Source organism: Centruroides sculpturatus, unplaced genomic scaffold, assembly GCF_000671375.1.
Source record: "Centruroides sculpturatus isolate CEXI.00-Female unplaced genomic scaffold, Cexi_2.0 scaffold77, whole genome shotgun sequence".
Lineage (NCBI taxonomy): Eukaryota > Metazoa > Arthropoda > Arachnida > Scorpiones > Buthidae > Centruroides > Centruroides sculpturatus.
In genome coordinates, this window is record NW_019384320.1 from 269,480 (window position 1) to 285,738 (window position 16,259).

Consider the following 16,259-nt stretch of genomic DNA (forward strand, 5'->3'; position numbering starts at 1 on the left):
AAAAAATACAGTATTTTTAAAGTTAAAATAAGATTAAACTAACGAAAACCAAAAGCAAAGTGATGGAGAGATAGGACGCGCTTGTATATTGATCACGTAATACACGTAACTGAGGAGCAAACGAAAAGAACCGAGTTGAATTAATTAAGTCGGAAAAAAGAAAGTGTGCATTATAATCAAGAAAATGCGACTATTGTATTAATCTTTAAAGTATTGGTGTTAAATCTGTTTTATAATATCATGACGACTCCCGTAAATCGGGTTATCCGATAAGAATAAAATACAATACCAATATAGCCCTATCATTGAAAAAATTCGCTTATTTTTGCTCATCTCGAGTTTTGCTTAATAGAAATGGCTAAAAAGTGCGCAAAATATTTATGGAAATACAGTATTACAGCAACACCTGTATTAGACGACCACCTGCCTAAAAGACCACTTTTTGTAGGAACCGTGGGTGGTCGCTATAGACAGGTTTTACTGTATATTATAAATTAAACTTGTTTAAATTAGTTATACTCTGTGTATATACATATAATTTACTGACTCTATATTGAAATTTATAAAACAAGTAAACAATATTTATTAATGTTTACTGTTAAAATAATCCATTAAATAATTTTAAAACATTTACCTTAACAGTTAATTTAGAAATTCCTTTGAATTTTACATAATTGCTAATATTTTCTTCTATCTTTGCATAAGATTCTGCTATCTACAATTAAATAATGAAACATCAAATTATATATGAATGTCATAATGGTAACGTGGAATAATTTTAATGTTTATAACTAATTTCAAAAAAGTAAACGAATAAATTATTTTAACATTTTTATTTAAATAATTATAAAAAACAGATCTCAAACATTCAAATTAATTTTCTTAAATAATCATATAATTAGATTATAACATATTTCTATAATAATAAAACCATAATAATAGAAATAAATATAAAAATTCAGAACTCAAATTTTAATAAGTTAAGTCTAATAATATACAGCTCATATTTAGCTTCTTTTTTTTAACTTTCTCCATCCTGTAAGTCTTTTCTCATGCTGTCACAGCTACAGCTAGGCCTATGAATCTATTCTATAAGTATGTAATGAAAATTATACACTTCATTAGTATTATGGGTCTGAATCATTTCAAATCACTCATGAAAATTTCTGAGGATTAACCTATAATGAAACTTGGGTCCTTTAAACTATTTGTTTAAAACAAAATTTATCTTTTCTACCTTTTGAAATAATTGCATAATAAAATTTGTATAAAATACACACACGAAAAACCTTTAAGTGACCAGTAAAATATTTAATTGAAAAAACATTTGATTAATAAAATCTGATGGTAGAGTTTTTCAAGACATATTGCCTGATTATAACTGTTATTACTGATTTTAATGATAATTGTTTTCAGGAAAAACATTATAGCTATGGTGACTGTGTTCTTAACTAAATTAAAAAAATATATATGCATTTGGTTATTAAATCCATCTTTGAAATGTAGTCCATAAATTTATATACTCTACACAGAATTGATACATATGATATATCTATTGCACATTTCTGGTAAATTTTTAAATCACTTCTTTAACATTAGCATTTAAAATATCTCTCTTAGCTATAAAATAATTCAGTGGTTAATATACTCTTTTTTTTTTCTTTTTTACAGGAAATCAAATGCATTGTACTCTCTGCTGTTTGCATTTTGATTCCTTTTAGATGCAAAAGTGCCCTAATTTCTATTCAGTACTACTAGTTTTGGTTTCTGGATCATAGGACTATCATCACAAATTACTACATTATTTAAAATGTTGGCTAGTGGTTGAAGCAATTTCACACAAAATGTTATTATTCCACTTTCATTTCATTCATTGGAAAAGTTATGGAATCTGTTTTATAATTTTACAATAATCCAAAATATAACATATCATTTCATAAATTCAAATAAAACTTTATTTAGTTTCTCATAAAATTAGATAATTACATGGTGATTTCTCCTATTTTTGTGATGATATTTGTTCTGTGTTTATGGTTGAAAGTGCAGAAAAGACTGTGATCAAGATTTGTTACAATTCTGTAAAATTCTGAAATAGAACACAAGAAATTTGTTATTTTAGACCTAATTTTAGTCTGTAAATTAAGCTAAAAACATTTGTCAGTGTAGTAAGTTTTTGCTGGAAAGGTAAACATAAGATTGTTTGTTATGATAGAACTATTTCCAGTTTTATTTATTTCTTATCATAGTAAAATTCTGTATTTGTCTCAGAAATAAACATTTTTAAAATATAACATTAAATGTTACAATATCAATTAGGGTTTTAACAAGTGTCAAAATCCTAACAGATCTTTATGAAATGTAAAGAAATCTTATAGGCATACAGTTTTACATTAAGTACAAAGTTTTATTTGTTCCTGCCTATACGAAAAAAAAAAACAATTAACCATTGAAAGTCATATTTATTTCCTAAAAATAACACACTAAAGATAAATTAATGGTCAGTTCTTAAAATAAAACACAAGATAAATGCACACCTTACATCTTACTAAAGACTGGTTTATGGTCAAACTGCAATCTGAAGCTATAATAGTAGAATTTACAGAGTTCTATTAAATTCTGTAATACAAGAAACTCATTTGCAGTTATGCAATTTTCAGAGTAATATTGAATATTATGCAATTATTAGCATTTTTTATAGTACTTTTGTAATCTGATGTTATTATATCAGAGATATTTGAATATTTTTAATAAGCAGTGAAAATGCCTCAACTAATCTATCACTTAATTGTATATCTGATCTATTAGACTAATATTAAAAGATATTCAACTTAGAAGTTTGGTGCCAATACCATGCTATATCAAGTTATATGATGACCAGATTTTGACAATAAATCAAGACACTAATTGACTAATGACCTTGAAATGCTAGTTATACAGGAGTTGACTATAAATCTGCCTTAAGTTTATATTGATTATTGATGGAGTATAATTTATAGAAATTTATCTAAACAAGACAGCCAGAGATTCAACAATTTAGTACCAATATCATCAAAATATTGTTACTTTTGGATAATTCTTCAATCAAACTTACCCCTGTTGTGAAATGTGAAGAAATTTTATCTTGTAATAATTTTAACCGTTCATTTTCTGATCTTAACAACAATGCAGGGATACCAGAATGTCTGAAATAATTTCAAAATATATTAATATACTGCACAATATGTGTATTTTCAAGAATTCAATTAAATTGAATTGAATCAGAAAATTTCTTCTAAATAATTTTAAATATTCTGAATTATACATTTTCAAATGTAAACATATATTCTAACACACAATGTAATGATTTTATTACAAAAAATAATAATAAAAAACAGAAAACCATAATATGTTATAAAATTTATGAAAAATAATTCATTTTAATCTTATAAACAAAATGAAATACAGGTATCTTCTTAATGAATATATTCAATTCATCACTTAATCAAGAAACTTAATAATATTCATTTATTTAAATAACTTACTTAATTTTCCTTTTTCTTGTTTTCAAATGTTTGCTCTCAATATTCATTACATGAAATTTTTCTTCATTGTAATTTTTACATTGCTCATTTGAATTACACAATAACGAACTTTCAGAAAATTCTTCAAAGATCTCGGTTTCTTTTTTTTCACTTTCTTTCAATGATTCCGACAAGGCTAAACCTATCTGAAGATCTTCTTCTGCTTTACTAAATTTTTGCAAGGTATTTTTTATTATATCTTGATAATATTTTCTTATTATATTTTTAGCTTAAGAAATACTTATTCTTAATTTTTGAGTGATTAAAAAATTTATTTTACCTTTTGGGTCTCTTCTTTAGAAGGAGTTGTTTCTTTGAAGTTTTCGGTTTTGTTAATCTAATGAAATCATCAACCAAAATTAATTTACTTTTTACATTAATAGTAAAACTTTGTTTATAAAAAGCCAAACATTTTGAAAACATTTTTTGTCAATTAAAATGTCAACACTCAGGCAAACATGCATACATATGCACACATACATACATACACTATATACAGTGAAATGTTGGTATAACAAATGTCAGTTTAACAAAATTTTCAGTATAATGAATATATCTTGATTCCCCCAATTTCCCATTCAGCTCAATGCAAATACCATTATAATGAAAATTTCAGTTTAATGTAATGAAAATTCTGTCCATTATGAAAGAATAGTTTTGTTATAACAAAATCTATAAATGCAAAATCATTCATGATTAATATCATAAAGTACTCAGCAAATCATACATATACATATAACTAACACCTTATTCTTGCCGAAAAATATAAATTTATTCCAAACAAACGTTTTCAACCTGATTTACAGGCCATCGTCAGGTTTATAACCAAATTCGAATTAAAGGATTCCATCAATGAAATACAAAATTCAAAATTAAAAATTAACTAAGTAACAGAATAAGATAAAAATAAAATTAAAATATTAAATATCCAACGGGGTAACATAAAACAAAAATATAAAAATATGTACATAGAAGTATTAATACAATTATTATGACTGGTTAGAGCTCTTATTAAACTTCTTAACTATAAACTTTCATGCAGAGGAAAGACTTTCTGCATCCCTCGCATTTAAACAGCCTTCCTGTATTTTACTCCTATAAATATGCAACTTTTCTGCTGTCAACGCCNCAAACAAACGTTTTCAACCTGATTTACAGGCCATCGTCAGGTTTATAACCAAATTCGAATTAAAGGATTCCATCAATGGAATACAAAATTAAAAATTAACTAAGTAACAGAATAAGATAAAAATAAAATTAAAATATTAAATATCCAACGGGGTAACATAAAACAAAAATATAAAAATATGTACATAGAAGTATTAATACAATTATTATGACTGGTTAGAGCTCTTATTAAACTTCTTAACTATAAACTTTCATGCAGAGGAAAGACTTTCTGCATCCCTCGCATTTAAACAGCCTTCCTGTATTTTACTCCTATAAATATGCAACTTTTCTGCTGTCAATGCCAAAGATGGAGAAGATAAAGGTTTTATGATGGCTGCCTCATTCCATTTGACTACAGATCCTGGTGTTTGCGCCATTTGGGACAAAATCGTTGCATTAGATTCCTTTCTGATACTATAACTATGTTCCTTGATTCTAAGTCCTAAACTCCTGGTGGTTACTCCAATGTAGTCTTTTTTAACGCCCAATTGCATATTCTCATAAGGTATTCTATAAACCCCTGCTTTCTCTTCCAACTTTATATCATCCTTATCATTCCTGAGGATTTTGTATAAATTAGGGGCCCTTTTTGTAAACATCCTCAAACCTTTTCTGCGAGCAATCTCTTTAATAACATTTCTTTTGTTTGGAATAAATTTATATTTCTCGGCAAGAATAAGGTGTTAGTTATATGTATATACATTCATGATTAGTAAATGATGAATATTATGTCAAACAGTCTGACAACATTAATTTTAATGTCTAGTTCAACTGGCAACACTAATTTTAATCCTTAGTTATAGTTTCATTTTGATGTTATTACTCTACAGTTTACTTCTGTTTAAGTTTATGAGAAAAATGGAGAAAAACAAAAGCAGTTTTCTTTGAAAGAGAATAATAAAATATTAGATAACTGCAAAAAAAAAGTAAACAAAAAGACCATGCCTGACGGCCTACCGAAATGCTGTCATAGTACTAGATTTTATCAAAAAACTTTGATTAAAGAAACAACATGCCCACAAAAATTTGACTTCTTTTATCAGAAAATAGTGGCTTCAAGCAGAAATAACAATTAAAGACACCGGATTCCAACTAATCAGTACTACTATATTGTTATTTTACTTGTTTGCTTGTGATATTTTTTGACAACTTTTTTATTACAGATTAATTTTTATCCTAATTTAATATAACTTACATTCTGAAAATGTGAATTTGGTTCCATATAAATACTAATAGACAAATTACATTTTTAAAAACTTTCTTACTTCAAAGTATAAGTTTTTTATTATCAATAAATTCCTTTTACTCTTTCATTTTTGACTGTATTTTCAAAATAATGAAATTTCAGTATAAAAAAATATTTAGATGGTCCCCTCAATTTTGTTAAACAGACATTTCACTGTATATAATTATTATACATATCATTTGAAAAATGTGCAAAATTAAAATTTGCTGTAAACATGAACAAAGCAACATTTTAATAAAAATTTATATGTTAATGAGCAATTATTTATTGTGACATTGTCACAATGCCAGGCTGCAATTTCTCATCACAATGCTCTTGATTTTAGTAGTTTCTTGTCCTGTACATCATACTTTTCCTGTTAACAATGGAGTCATGCTGGTCATCTATTTAACTCTGTTCTCAAGATTAAGGAAGGTCAGATAGATGGATGCCAGTGGGAATTTATTGGTCTACAATTTTTGAAAATTGCAGCACAACAGAAAAGTCTAAATTACCTTATGTCAATATTAAGTTTTGAAAATTTTAAATCAAAGTTATTATTTTTCTTTATGTTAAAATAGTTAAATTTTGATATGTTATAACAAATAAATATATTTTTTTCAGGTGAACTAAATTTAAAAAGATTTTCTTTATTGAATCCAATTCAAAAAGTTAAATTAATCTTTAAACCAACTTCATTTTTTAATATATTTATAATACATTTAATTTAAAAAATTTTTTAGTTAATGTGAATTTGACTTATGTTTATTCCATAATTAAGTATATTACCTTCTATTTATATTCTTAGAAATTCTCAAAAATCTAATCAAACAGCGAAAGACAACATATGAAGAAAAATTTTTTAAGTACTGGTATTCTTCAGAAATTGGATAAATGTCCCAAAAATTAAAGGAACACTTGAATAAATAGTTCAGTCTAGAAAATTACTTTAAAATATTAAAGCAATAGGAAATAGAATGAAATAAACAAATTTAGATTTAGAAGTTTCAACTAAACCTATATCTGAAAATAAAACAATATTCCAATATCACAAACGAATCCAGTCATGTAAAAAACTACTAATCCTGTTTATCTACGACAACAAAATCTAAAATATACATGAAATTCTTGTGATATTGTTATTAAAAAGACTCTAAATATTCAATTAATCACTCTTACAATATGAAAATAACAAACTGCAAAAACAGTTAATAGACCAATATGAATTAAAAATATTAGGAATTTCTTTCTTTTTTTGACTATGAAAACAGGCTCTCTTAGTCAGATCACTACTGTAATGGACTAATATATATAAAATTTCTTTAGTAGTAAATTTTTTTACTTATTATACAGATTTATTGATTACTACCTGTATTAATATACAAAAAAATTAATATGTAATACAAAATTAGAACAATTGGAGCTTGTAATACACTCCTTTTTTAATACTGGCAGTAAAGTAACTGGTTAGGTTGCAGGGTCTGGAAGCATGGATATGCAGGAGAAATGCCATCATGCTAGGGTTTCTCATTCCCCGGCTTTTGCTTGTCCTGAGATTTAGGGAAAAAAGTGAACTGTTTCACGGGATACAATTAATTATTTTTAAGATATACAAAATATCTTGAAATCAAATGATATAATTATTTTTCATTTTTTAAAGTAATTTAATATGTTCTGCAACCTCCAAAATCATATTAATAATGCTGTGTAAGATATATATTAAAAATTACCTTTGAATTATATAGAAATTTAAAGAATTAAAAAAAATAGAAAAAATTTATTAAAGTTCGCTGGAAACTGCATACAACAACAACAAGAAAAAAATGCTTTGAATTGAATTGAAAATTTAAAAAAATGAACTTAGATCAAACTTCTAACAAAAGGTAATTTTCATTTTTTAAATAAAACATAATACAAAATATTATTGTAAATTTTTATAAGATTTTAAAAAGCAAAGATGGTTAATACTCCGATCACTCAATTTGATTCTTATTTTAGTAATGAAAAATCCCACTACCAACAATGCCCTTTCCAATTCAATTGATGTGGGTGGAATCGTGTTTAATGCATTTAAGAGAAGACAGATGTTATGTGTTTTTTCACTCATAGCCTGGAAGATTTCTAGTTCGTTTTTGAGATTGTAGTACTTCTTTTGCTCTCTAGTATTCTTGATTTGTCTACCTCAGCTGATTTAATAGAAACATCAAGCTTATAGCCCAATAATTCTGCAGTTTGTTTGTCTTTAATAATTAGGTTTATGAAGAAAAACTTCATACTTGTTTGTATCCTTGCCCAATTTGCACAACCTGCATTACACAGTTATTGAAGCTACTGGGCATGTTAAAAATTAAGACAGCATAAGCACAATTATTCCAGATATTACAGGTTCTGACAAGTAAAGAATTTTCAGAATCCTGCCACAAATAAGCTGCATATTGATTATTGACCATTTGTGACATGCCATAATGAGCAAAAATTTAAAAAACTAATAAATAGGTTTAAAATTAATAAATACAAATGTATTCTGACAGTTTATGAGTTAATTATACTTTCTATTTGCAAAATTTCCTCAATCTTAACACAAAATAAGAAAAAAGTAAACTTTTAACAAATTTGCGGGATTTCACAAGATGAGAAGAATTTTCCGGGATATTTCCTGAGTTACAAAAAAAAAACAACTGGGATCCTGGGATCCCATTTGAAAACCCTACATCATGCTCATAAGTTTGTATCTCTTGGTCAGAAAACATTCCTTGAGGCTTGCATGCTTTTGTGTGGTGAATTTAAAGATGCATTAATTAAATTTCTTGCCTCAAATGTAAGGAGATTGTTGTAATTAATTTTGCAGCATTAATCAAATACTATGTTAAGAAAGGGATAACTGTATAATACTGTTCCAATAGAGCGCCTGGACCTCACATATTTCCAATACATGACATAAAGCTCCTATGGTGACAAGGTTTCGCCACCCGTAGTATGTACAGTAATACACTGCATAATGTCCATGATTCCGTGAGGTTATAATAGTAAGTATGAAAAATTTTTGATTACTAAAAATCTTGAAGGTGTTGGTCTAATTAAGAAGAATAAAAAAAAATACTATAATAATTTTTTATTTAAGAGATGAATGAATTTAATTACATTTAATGAATTGCTATTTTTAAATATATTTTAGATATTACAATAGTATTTCATTATACTTATTTTTTAATAATATGTAAACAATAAAATCATATAGATAAATTTAAAAATTTTAATAAAAATAATACCTGGATTTCACAACATTTGGGAGACCAGCTGCCAACCGCTCATTGACATATTTTTCTTGTAAACGAACTGCACTGAGAAGCTGGGCAGTACTTAAATTGAATTTAATACCACAACTTTTTAAATGACTGCAACGAGCCTGATTAAAACAACAGAATTATTTATGTGTTTCTTAAACACTATGTAGTGCAATTAATCAATCACTTGGCATTCCTTCATATCTTTATTTCCAATTCAGTTGATATGCGTTTTTGGATACATGTTTCTGGCTCAAATTGTCCCTCCTCAGTCAACTAAAAAGTTATAAAAACACACACAGTTCACAAAAGGCCAATAAATACATATAACTGGTATAGTGTTTTATACAGAACATACCTTTAGGTTATAATCTTTTTGGACCAAATGCTATTAGATATATACATAATAGGTATATGACTTACAAGATTATTATTCTTGTCTCTCTATTTAAACAGAAAAAATTTTTTAAAACCTGTAATTACAATTCTGATTATTATAACACATTAATAATATACATAATCTGTATATAAACAGTGTTAACATACCTTTGCATATTCCTCACTTTGGACAGCCATAATTAACACACTTAAAGCATGGATATACGGCTATTACAGAATTTTATGTCCACCTATTTGTTTTTTAAAAAAGGCTTCTTAACTAGGTTTTTTTTACACAGTATTAATTATACGAATCTGTAACTAAATAACGTACCTGTTTTTGCAATTTAATAATTGTGTTTTTAGTGTTCTTTCATATCATATCCTTCCCAAGAAACCATAGGGGTTGAAAGCAAATTTCACATTTCAAATTCTGCCATTTGTTAAAAATTCACAATAAGTTAAGCCAATATGATAAGCTTCATAGGGGATTAGTATGGGGTCCATAATATGAAAATTTGGACCAGATGCTATTAGATATACATAGAATGAAAATGACATACAGTACTTCTTTTTTCCCCTTGACGAAATCCAATAAAACCATTTAGCACAAACAGATGTAGCTTCTCATATGTCTCCTTATATCATCTCTCTGCTTTTGTTGCATAGTACTGTGCTAATTAGCATATTCTCTTGTAGTTTGATGATCAACTAATGACTGAATAAAATTGACCAGTAACTTTTCTCATTATAAATTAAATTTCTATTTTACAATTATTATTTTTTAATATTTTTTATCTAATTTTAATACGTATACAATTGCACTTACAATTTATTTCCATCCTCAAGTTTAAAATACTTTCAGTTTTTTGAAAATCTATTTATAATACTTTCAACCAGTTTTTATTTATTTTTATATTCAAATTTTTATTTACGCAATTTTTGTTTTTAAGGATTTCCATGCTCTCTTTGAATTTTCTATTATACATTTCCTTTTCTCTGTGTAAAATTTTTATATTATTCTGATCAATATTGCAATCATTTGTTGTACAGTGTTCATGGAAAACAGAGTTGATTCTATGATATTTTAAATCTGCAATATGTTCTTTTAATCTTACCTTCATTCTTCATTTTGTTTCTCCGATATAAAATTTGGTAGAATTGCAGGTACACGGGATTTGGTATACAACGTTGTTTGTTTCTTCTGGTGATTGTTTTCTTTTTTGTATTGATTTTCAGGTTTTAAGTCTAGATGATAGTTTTTCATATTTTGATGCAAGTTTAACATGAATTTTTCTTCTTTATTAATTTCTTCATACAGTCCTTTAATGTATGGGAAGATGATATATTTTACTTTTAATTGTTCTGTATCTTCTACAGGAATCATTTTGTTGTTTAATTTCTTTTCCCAGGTTTTTATAAGTCTGTTTGGATATACATCTTAAAGGAATTTCTTTTTAAATTCAATTAAGCTATTGTGTATGTTAATGTTTGTACTAGTTCTATTTTTTATTTTACTATATTCCATGTTAAATATGTTTTGTTTTATGTATAAAGGTATATTAGAATTGTATTTTACAGTTGTCTTTATTGATCATGTTTTTTTTATAGGTTTCAAATTCTAATTTGTTTTTCTTCTTATTATTGAAATGTCTAGGTAGCTTAATTCGTATTTAATTTTATCTTCCTCTTCTATTTTAAATTGTATCATTTTATTTATATTATTTACTTATTTATTTATTTCTTTTATTGTAACTTCTGTTTTGTTATATATGATAAGAATGTCATCCACATATCTCTTGTAAAATTTTATTCCTTATATTTTGTTGATTAGTTCATCAATATCTATCATTATTAGTTCTGCTAACTTTGGTCTGATTATGGACCCCATACTAATCCCCTCCATCTGCACATAGTATTTATTCTCAATTTCAAAATAATTGCTTCTATAGGAAAAGTCTATCAACTTTATACTTTCTGTCTCTTCTTTAATTTGTTTTAATTTATTTTCAATTGTTTCCCACGTTATTGAAGGGTACATATCAACAATGTCGAGACTTGCTACTTTAAATGTTTCTTCAATATTTAGCTTCGTTAAATCTTGTATAAGTTCATCAGTATTCTTTATGGAGAGATATGAGTTTTGATATTGTTTCAGAAACTTTTCTAAATTATACAAGATAGAATATTTAAATTTGGCTATCGGTCTGACCTTTTCTCCAATTTTATATGTTTTTAGCTGTACGTTCAGTTTTGGTATGCGCTCGTTATCTTTGTTTAAAATAAACCATTTTTCTTCTTTTTTGAGTTTATTTAGTTTTTGCAATTTCGTGATTCTGTTTTTTAATTCTTGCTATATAACTTCTTTAGGGTTTATTAGTAATTCACAGAATTTTTTATCCTCTATTACTTCTTGTTTTTTCACTTTTACCCATTCTTTGGTGACTACAACTATTTGTTTTGACTTGTCTGCTTTAATAATCTCTAATCTGTTGTCATTTAAAAAATTATGCAATATGTCAATTTGGTTCTTATATTGAAAGTAATTTTTGTCTCTAATAATTGCTTTTCCTTTTTCTCTTTTTACATATTTTTTAATCTTATTACTTTGATTCATTTTAACGATATTTGATTCTGTTTTGGGTAAGTAATTGCATATGCGGTCTAGATTTGGTATTAAATTTATTATATCCTATTGATTAATCTAAAGGTATATCATAAAATTCTGTAATAGCCAAATATCGATACTTCAAGTATGTTAATTATGGCTGTCCATACATGAAGGTATGTTAACACTGTTTATATACAGATTATGTATATTAATGTGTTATAACAATCAGAATTGTAATTATGGGTTTTAAAAAAATTTTTCTGTTTAAATAGACAAGAATAATAATTGTGTAAGTCATATACCTATTACGTATATATCTAATAGCATCTGGTCCAAAAAGATTGTAATCTAAGGATATGTTTTGTATAAAAAAAACTATACGTTATATGTATTTATTAGCCTTTTGTGAACTATGTGTGTTTTTATAACTTGTTAGTTGACTGAGGAGGGGCAATTTGAACCCGAAACATGTATCCAACAATGCATATCAACTGAACTGGAGATAAAGAAATGAAGGAATGCCAAGTGATTGATTACACTACAAAATGTTTAAGAAATACATAAAAATAATGACACAGTTTCAGATTAACAAAAAAAAAATTATTTATATCTTTTATCATTTACATACAGTATCTGATTAATTTTTGTAATTACCTATCAAATTTAAAGAATACTATAGTTAAACTATCAATTATTTATTGTGACAGCATCACAATACCATGCTGCAATTATTAATCATATTTTTTAATTAATTTAATTTAAAATATCTGCTTTCCACCTCAAATTAATAGTGGCTTGCCCCTGTGCATGCTTTTCCTTTAACCATAGAGTTGTGCCAATCTAACACCTTTCGGGGGAAAATTTTTGAATTGAAATAATATGACTTCCAGTTTGCACTGGAAGTTTGTATAAAGTTAATTGGGACCTCCTGTCCTAAGGTTTCCATATCTGGTTTCATCTTTCATCTATCTAATTCCATTATATAAATAAACATCTCCAAACCCGATATCCAATATAGAAAGACACCAACCGAATGCCGTAAATTAATCGGGCTATTTCACTGCTAAATTCTAAATAAATTACGTAACTGGCAACGCATCTGCACGGTAAGCAGGAGTTGTGGGTTCGAGTCCCGCTCCGGGCCGATTTTTTCTCCCAGCGGTTCCAAATTATTTAAATTAATTAATATATTTATAATTATTAATTTTAATAAGAGATGGCGCCTAACGCTTACCTCTAGTGCCAAATTAATTACGTAATTTATTTAGAATTTAGCAGTGAAATAGCCCAATTAATTTACGGCATTCGGTTGGTGTCTTTCTAACTCCATTTTCAAGATTAAGGACAGACAGCTGACAGTGGGAATTTATAGGTCTACAGCTTTTTCAAATTGCAGCCTAATAATAATAATAAATTAAGTTATCTAGTGAGACATGGAAGATTTTGAAACAAAATAAACCTATTGAGAAATAAGAAGTTATCTGCTGAGTAATTGTGTCAACTCAGATTCTTAACAAAGTCTTTGAAAATGCTATTGATATTTGAAGTAAAGCAGTATTATAAAGAGAGGATAGATAAATGTCAAACTTCAAAAGAATATTGGAATCTATTCAGTTCTGTCAGGTCAAGATGATTTAAGAAAGGTTTTGATAGTAATAAATTTATTGTAAGTAATAAATGTTTTTAGTAACAAGGTTCATTTTGAAAAATTGAAGGTTATGCCTTTCTAACTACTAACGATTCCTGTGACAGACTGTAGAGACTGAAGTAGCGTAAAGAGAGGATCTATTATGAATTTACTGCATTATGACCAAATGGCAATGCTTATTAAAGCATTGATATAGAAACATATTTAAAATGATAAATTAGCATTAAATAAATGTCATACTGGGAGCATAATACAAAAATTATGTTTCATATTATTTATTTATGTTAATTTATTGTATTAAGTTCCTTTTGAATATTTATTTAATACTAATTTACTATCTTCAACATGTTTAATCAAACTGTTCTTTTTTTGTCATGCCTGCAATGTTTAGATTGCAAATTAGCCAAAAGTATAAACATATTAGGTTATCATCTTCAGTTCTTTGATTAAACAATTTGTTTATACTGTATATAAATGAATCAGAAAACAAATTATCTCAAGATAAATTTCTATATTACATAAAATAATACATAAGATTGAAATAAATAAAAAACACATTAATAGAAATTACAAATAAATAATTACCTCAAATGTTTGAAAATCTTGACCACAAAGTGGACAATCTAATAAAACTTTTTTAACTGCATCTGTACTGTTTTCATCAAGTCCAACCATTTTTTATTTATTTTTCTATTCTTTGATCACTTTATATCTATTAAAAAACAATTACTTCTTATATGATATTAGGATTCTAATATATTAATAACAAATAATTAATTAAATTTGTTCATAGTTATAAAATTCTTTATAATGCCCCAACTTAATATCTATCAAAGCTTATTAATGACACAGCATGGATGAATGAGATTATAATTGTCAATAATCCATAGATTTACAATTTTGATCTAGATAGTAAATTCTAAACCAGTCACTAAACTCAATTATGTAGAATTAAAACCAAAGAAAACAGTATGAAAAGACAAGGATCTGTAGGAATATAAGATTCTATGAGAATAATCCATGAATTCATTCCAAATGGTAAAAGTTCTTGAAAACTATAAAATGGTGAAAAGATTAGAATAGAAAAATAGCTAAAAAATTAATTGTAAAGATAAGCTAATTGTTTATTATGAGGATATACATTCATTACTAATGCAATATTTTTATAATATTAAAAAATATGGCTCTTCCTATCCATGTTTTTTTTGAGATCTTATTTCTTGCATATTTTTCTGTATGCAAAAAGAAAATGGAATTAAAGATAAAAAGTAATATGAAAGCAATTCGGCTCAAAAATATTTAAAAATGGGGAAAGACAATTATAAAGATCTACAGAATGAAACAGAAGTAACAGGACAATTTCAACATACTATTATTTTGATTATTAATTTTGTTTTCTACATTATTAAAAAATATATTTATTTGTTTTTTGTATTATTTTGTCCAGTGTCTATCTATGCACCCAGTTGTGAAGTAATGAATATCTTAATTGTTTTTGTTGAAATACTATAATTTCAAGTTGGTATCAAATATATGCCATATATTAATTTACTTGTGAAATTTCTATATATTCATTTCAGGATTAAAGTCTTTTTTTAAATAATTCTATCCAAAATCCATTTCCAGTTTACTTTTATCAATTAACTGGTAATACGATTACTTAATTTCATCAGAATGTATTTATTCTCTTCGCAATGTTAATTACAAGATTAAAAAATATGAAAAAAATGTTCATTCGGATAATTTAAGAACTTACATTAGAAATACGAAAAAATCTGAAGCATTTTTTTCAATTTATGCAATGATTACCGATCATCGTCATTATAATTAAACGAGGACATATTTATTTAAAGACTAATATTAAAAGTATGAAGAGTTTTTTCCTTTAAAATTCTAAAATTGCCAGCTGAAGACTACCGATCTGAGAAAAATATAATAAAATTCTACAATTTTATAACATTACTATTCATCCCGTAATTGACCAATTTCTAAAATAAACATGTGCATTTAAATATTTCACTTAGTGTTGCCAGGCTGGAGATACAATAAAATAAAATAAACTCCAAAATATACAGCCTAATTAGCCCAAATATAGCCAACATTTCTAAATGTTTTTTTTAATTAAATGATTTTGTTTGTATGAAATATAGAAAAAAATTATTATGACTTGCAGTAAGGCATAATTTTTTGCCTTTTTATATGATTTGAATTTTATCAAATCTATTATATAAATCTAATCTTTATAATTTTCATGGTTTTTCGGATGGGGCTTTGTTTCGCATCTTTTAATGTTTAACTCTACCATTTTAAGTAACTTATAATCTGTGTTTTTTGAAGTGGATATTTCCCAGTGAAATAATAAATTGTTATTGTTACTTTAAAT

General features: G+C 26.2%; 1 protein-coding gene across 3 annotated transcripts in view; it reads right to left on the minus strand.

Moving 5' to 3' along the window:
* LOC111625144 (structure-specific endonuclease subunit SLX4-like) overlaps positions 1 to 15,920 on the minus strand; it is a 39,127-nt gene extending 23,207 nt beyond the window's left edge. For all 3 annotated transcript variants that reach the window (XR_002756691.1, XM_023368193.1, XM_023368200.1), the window contains exons 1-7: positions 15,633 to 15,920; positions 14,462 to 14,588; positions 9,225 to 9,361; positions 3,841 to 3,897; positions 3,522 to 3,728; positions 3,092 to 3,182; positions 635 to 715 (exon numbers count right to left, since the gene is read on the minus strand). Coding sequence is in view for 2 of the 3 variants with exons in the window: in XM_023368193.1 (XP_023223961.1) it covers positions 635 to 715; positions 3,092 to 3,182; positions 3,522 to 3,728; positions 3,841 to 3,897; positions 9,225 to 9,361; positions 14,462 to 14,551 (663 nt within the window). In the remaining variant the exon portion in view is untranslated. The remainder of the gene's footprint in view (positions 1 to 634; positions 716 to 3,091; positions 3,183 to 3,521; positions 3,729 to 3,840; positions 3,898 to 9,224; positions 9,362 to 14,461; positions 14,589 to 15,632) is intronic.
* Between the last annotated feature and the right edge of the window lie 339 nt (positions 15,921 to 16,259).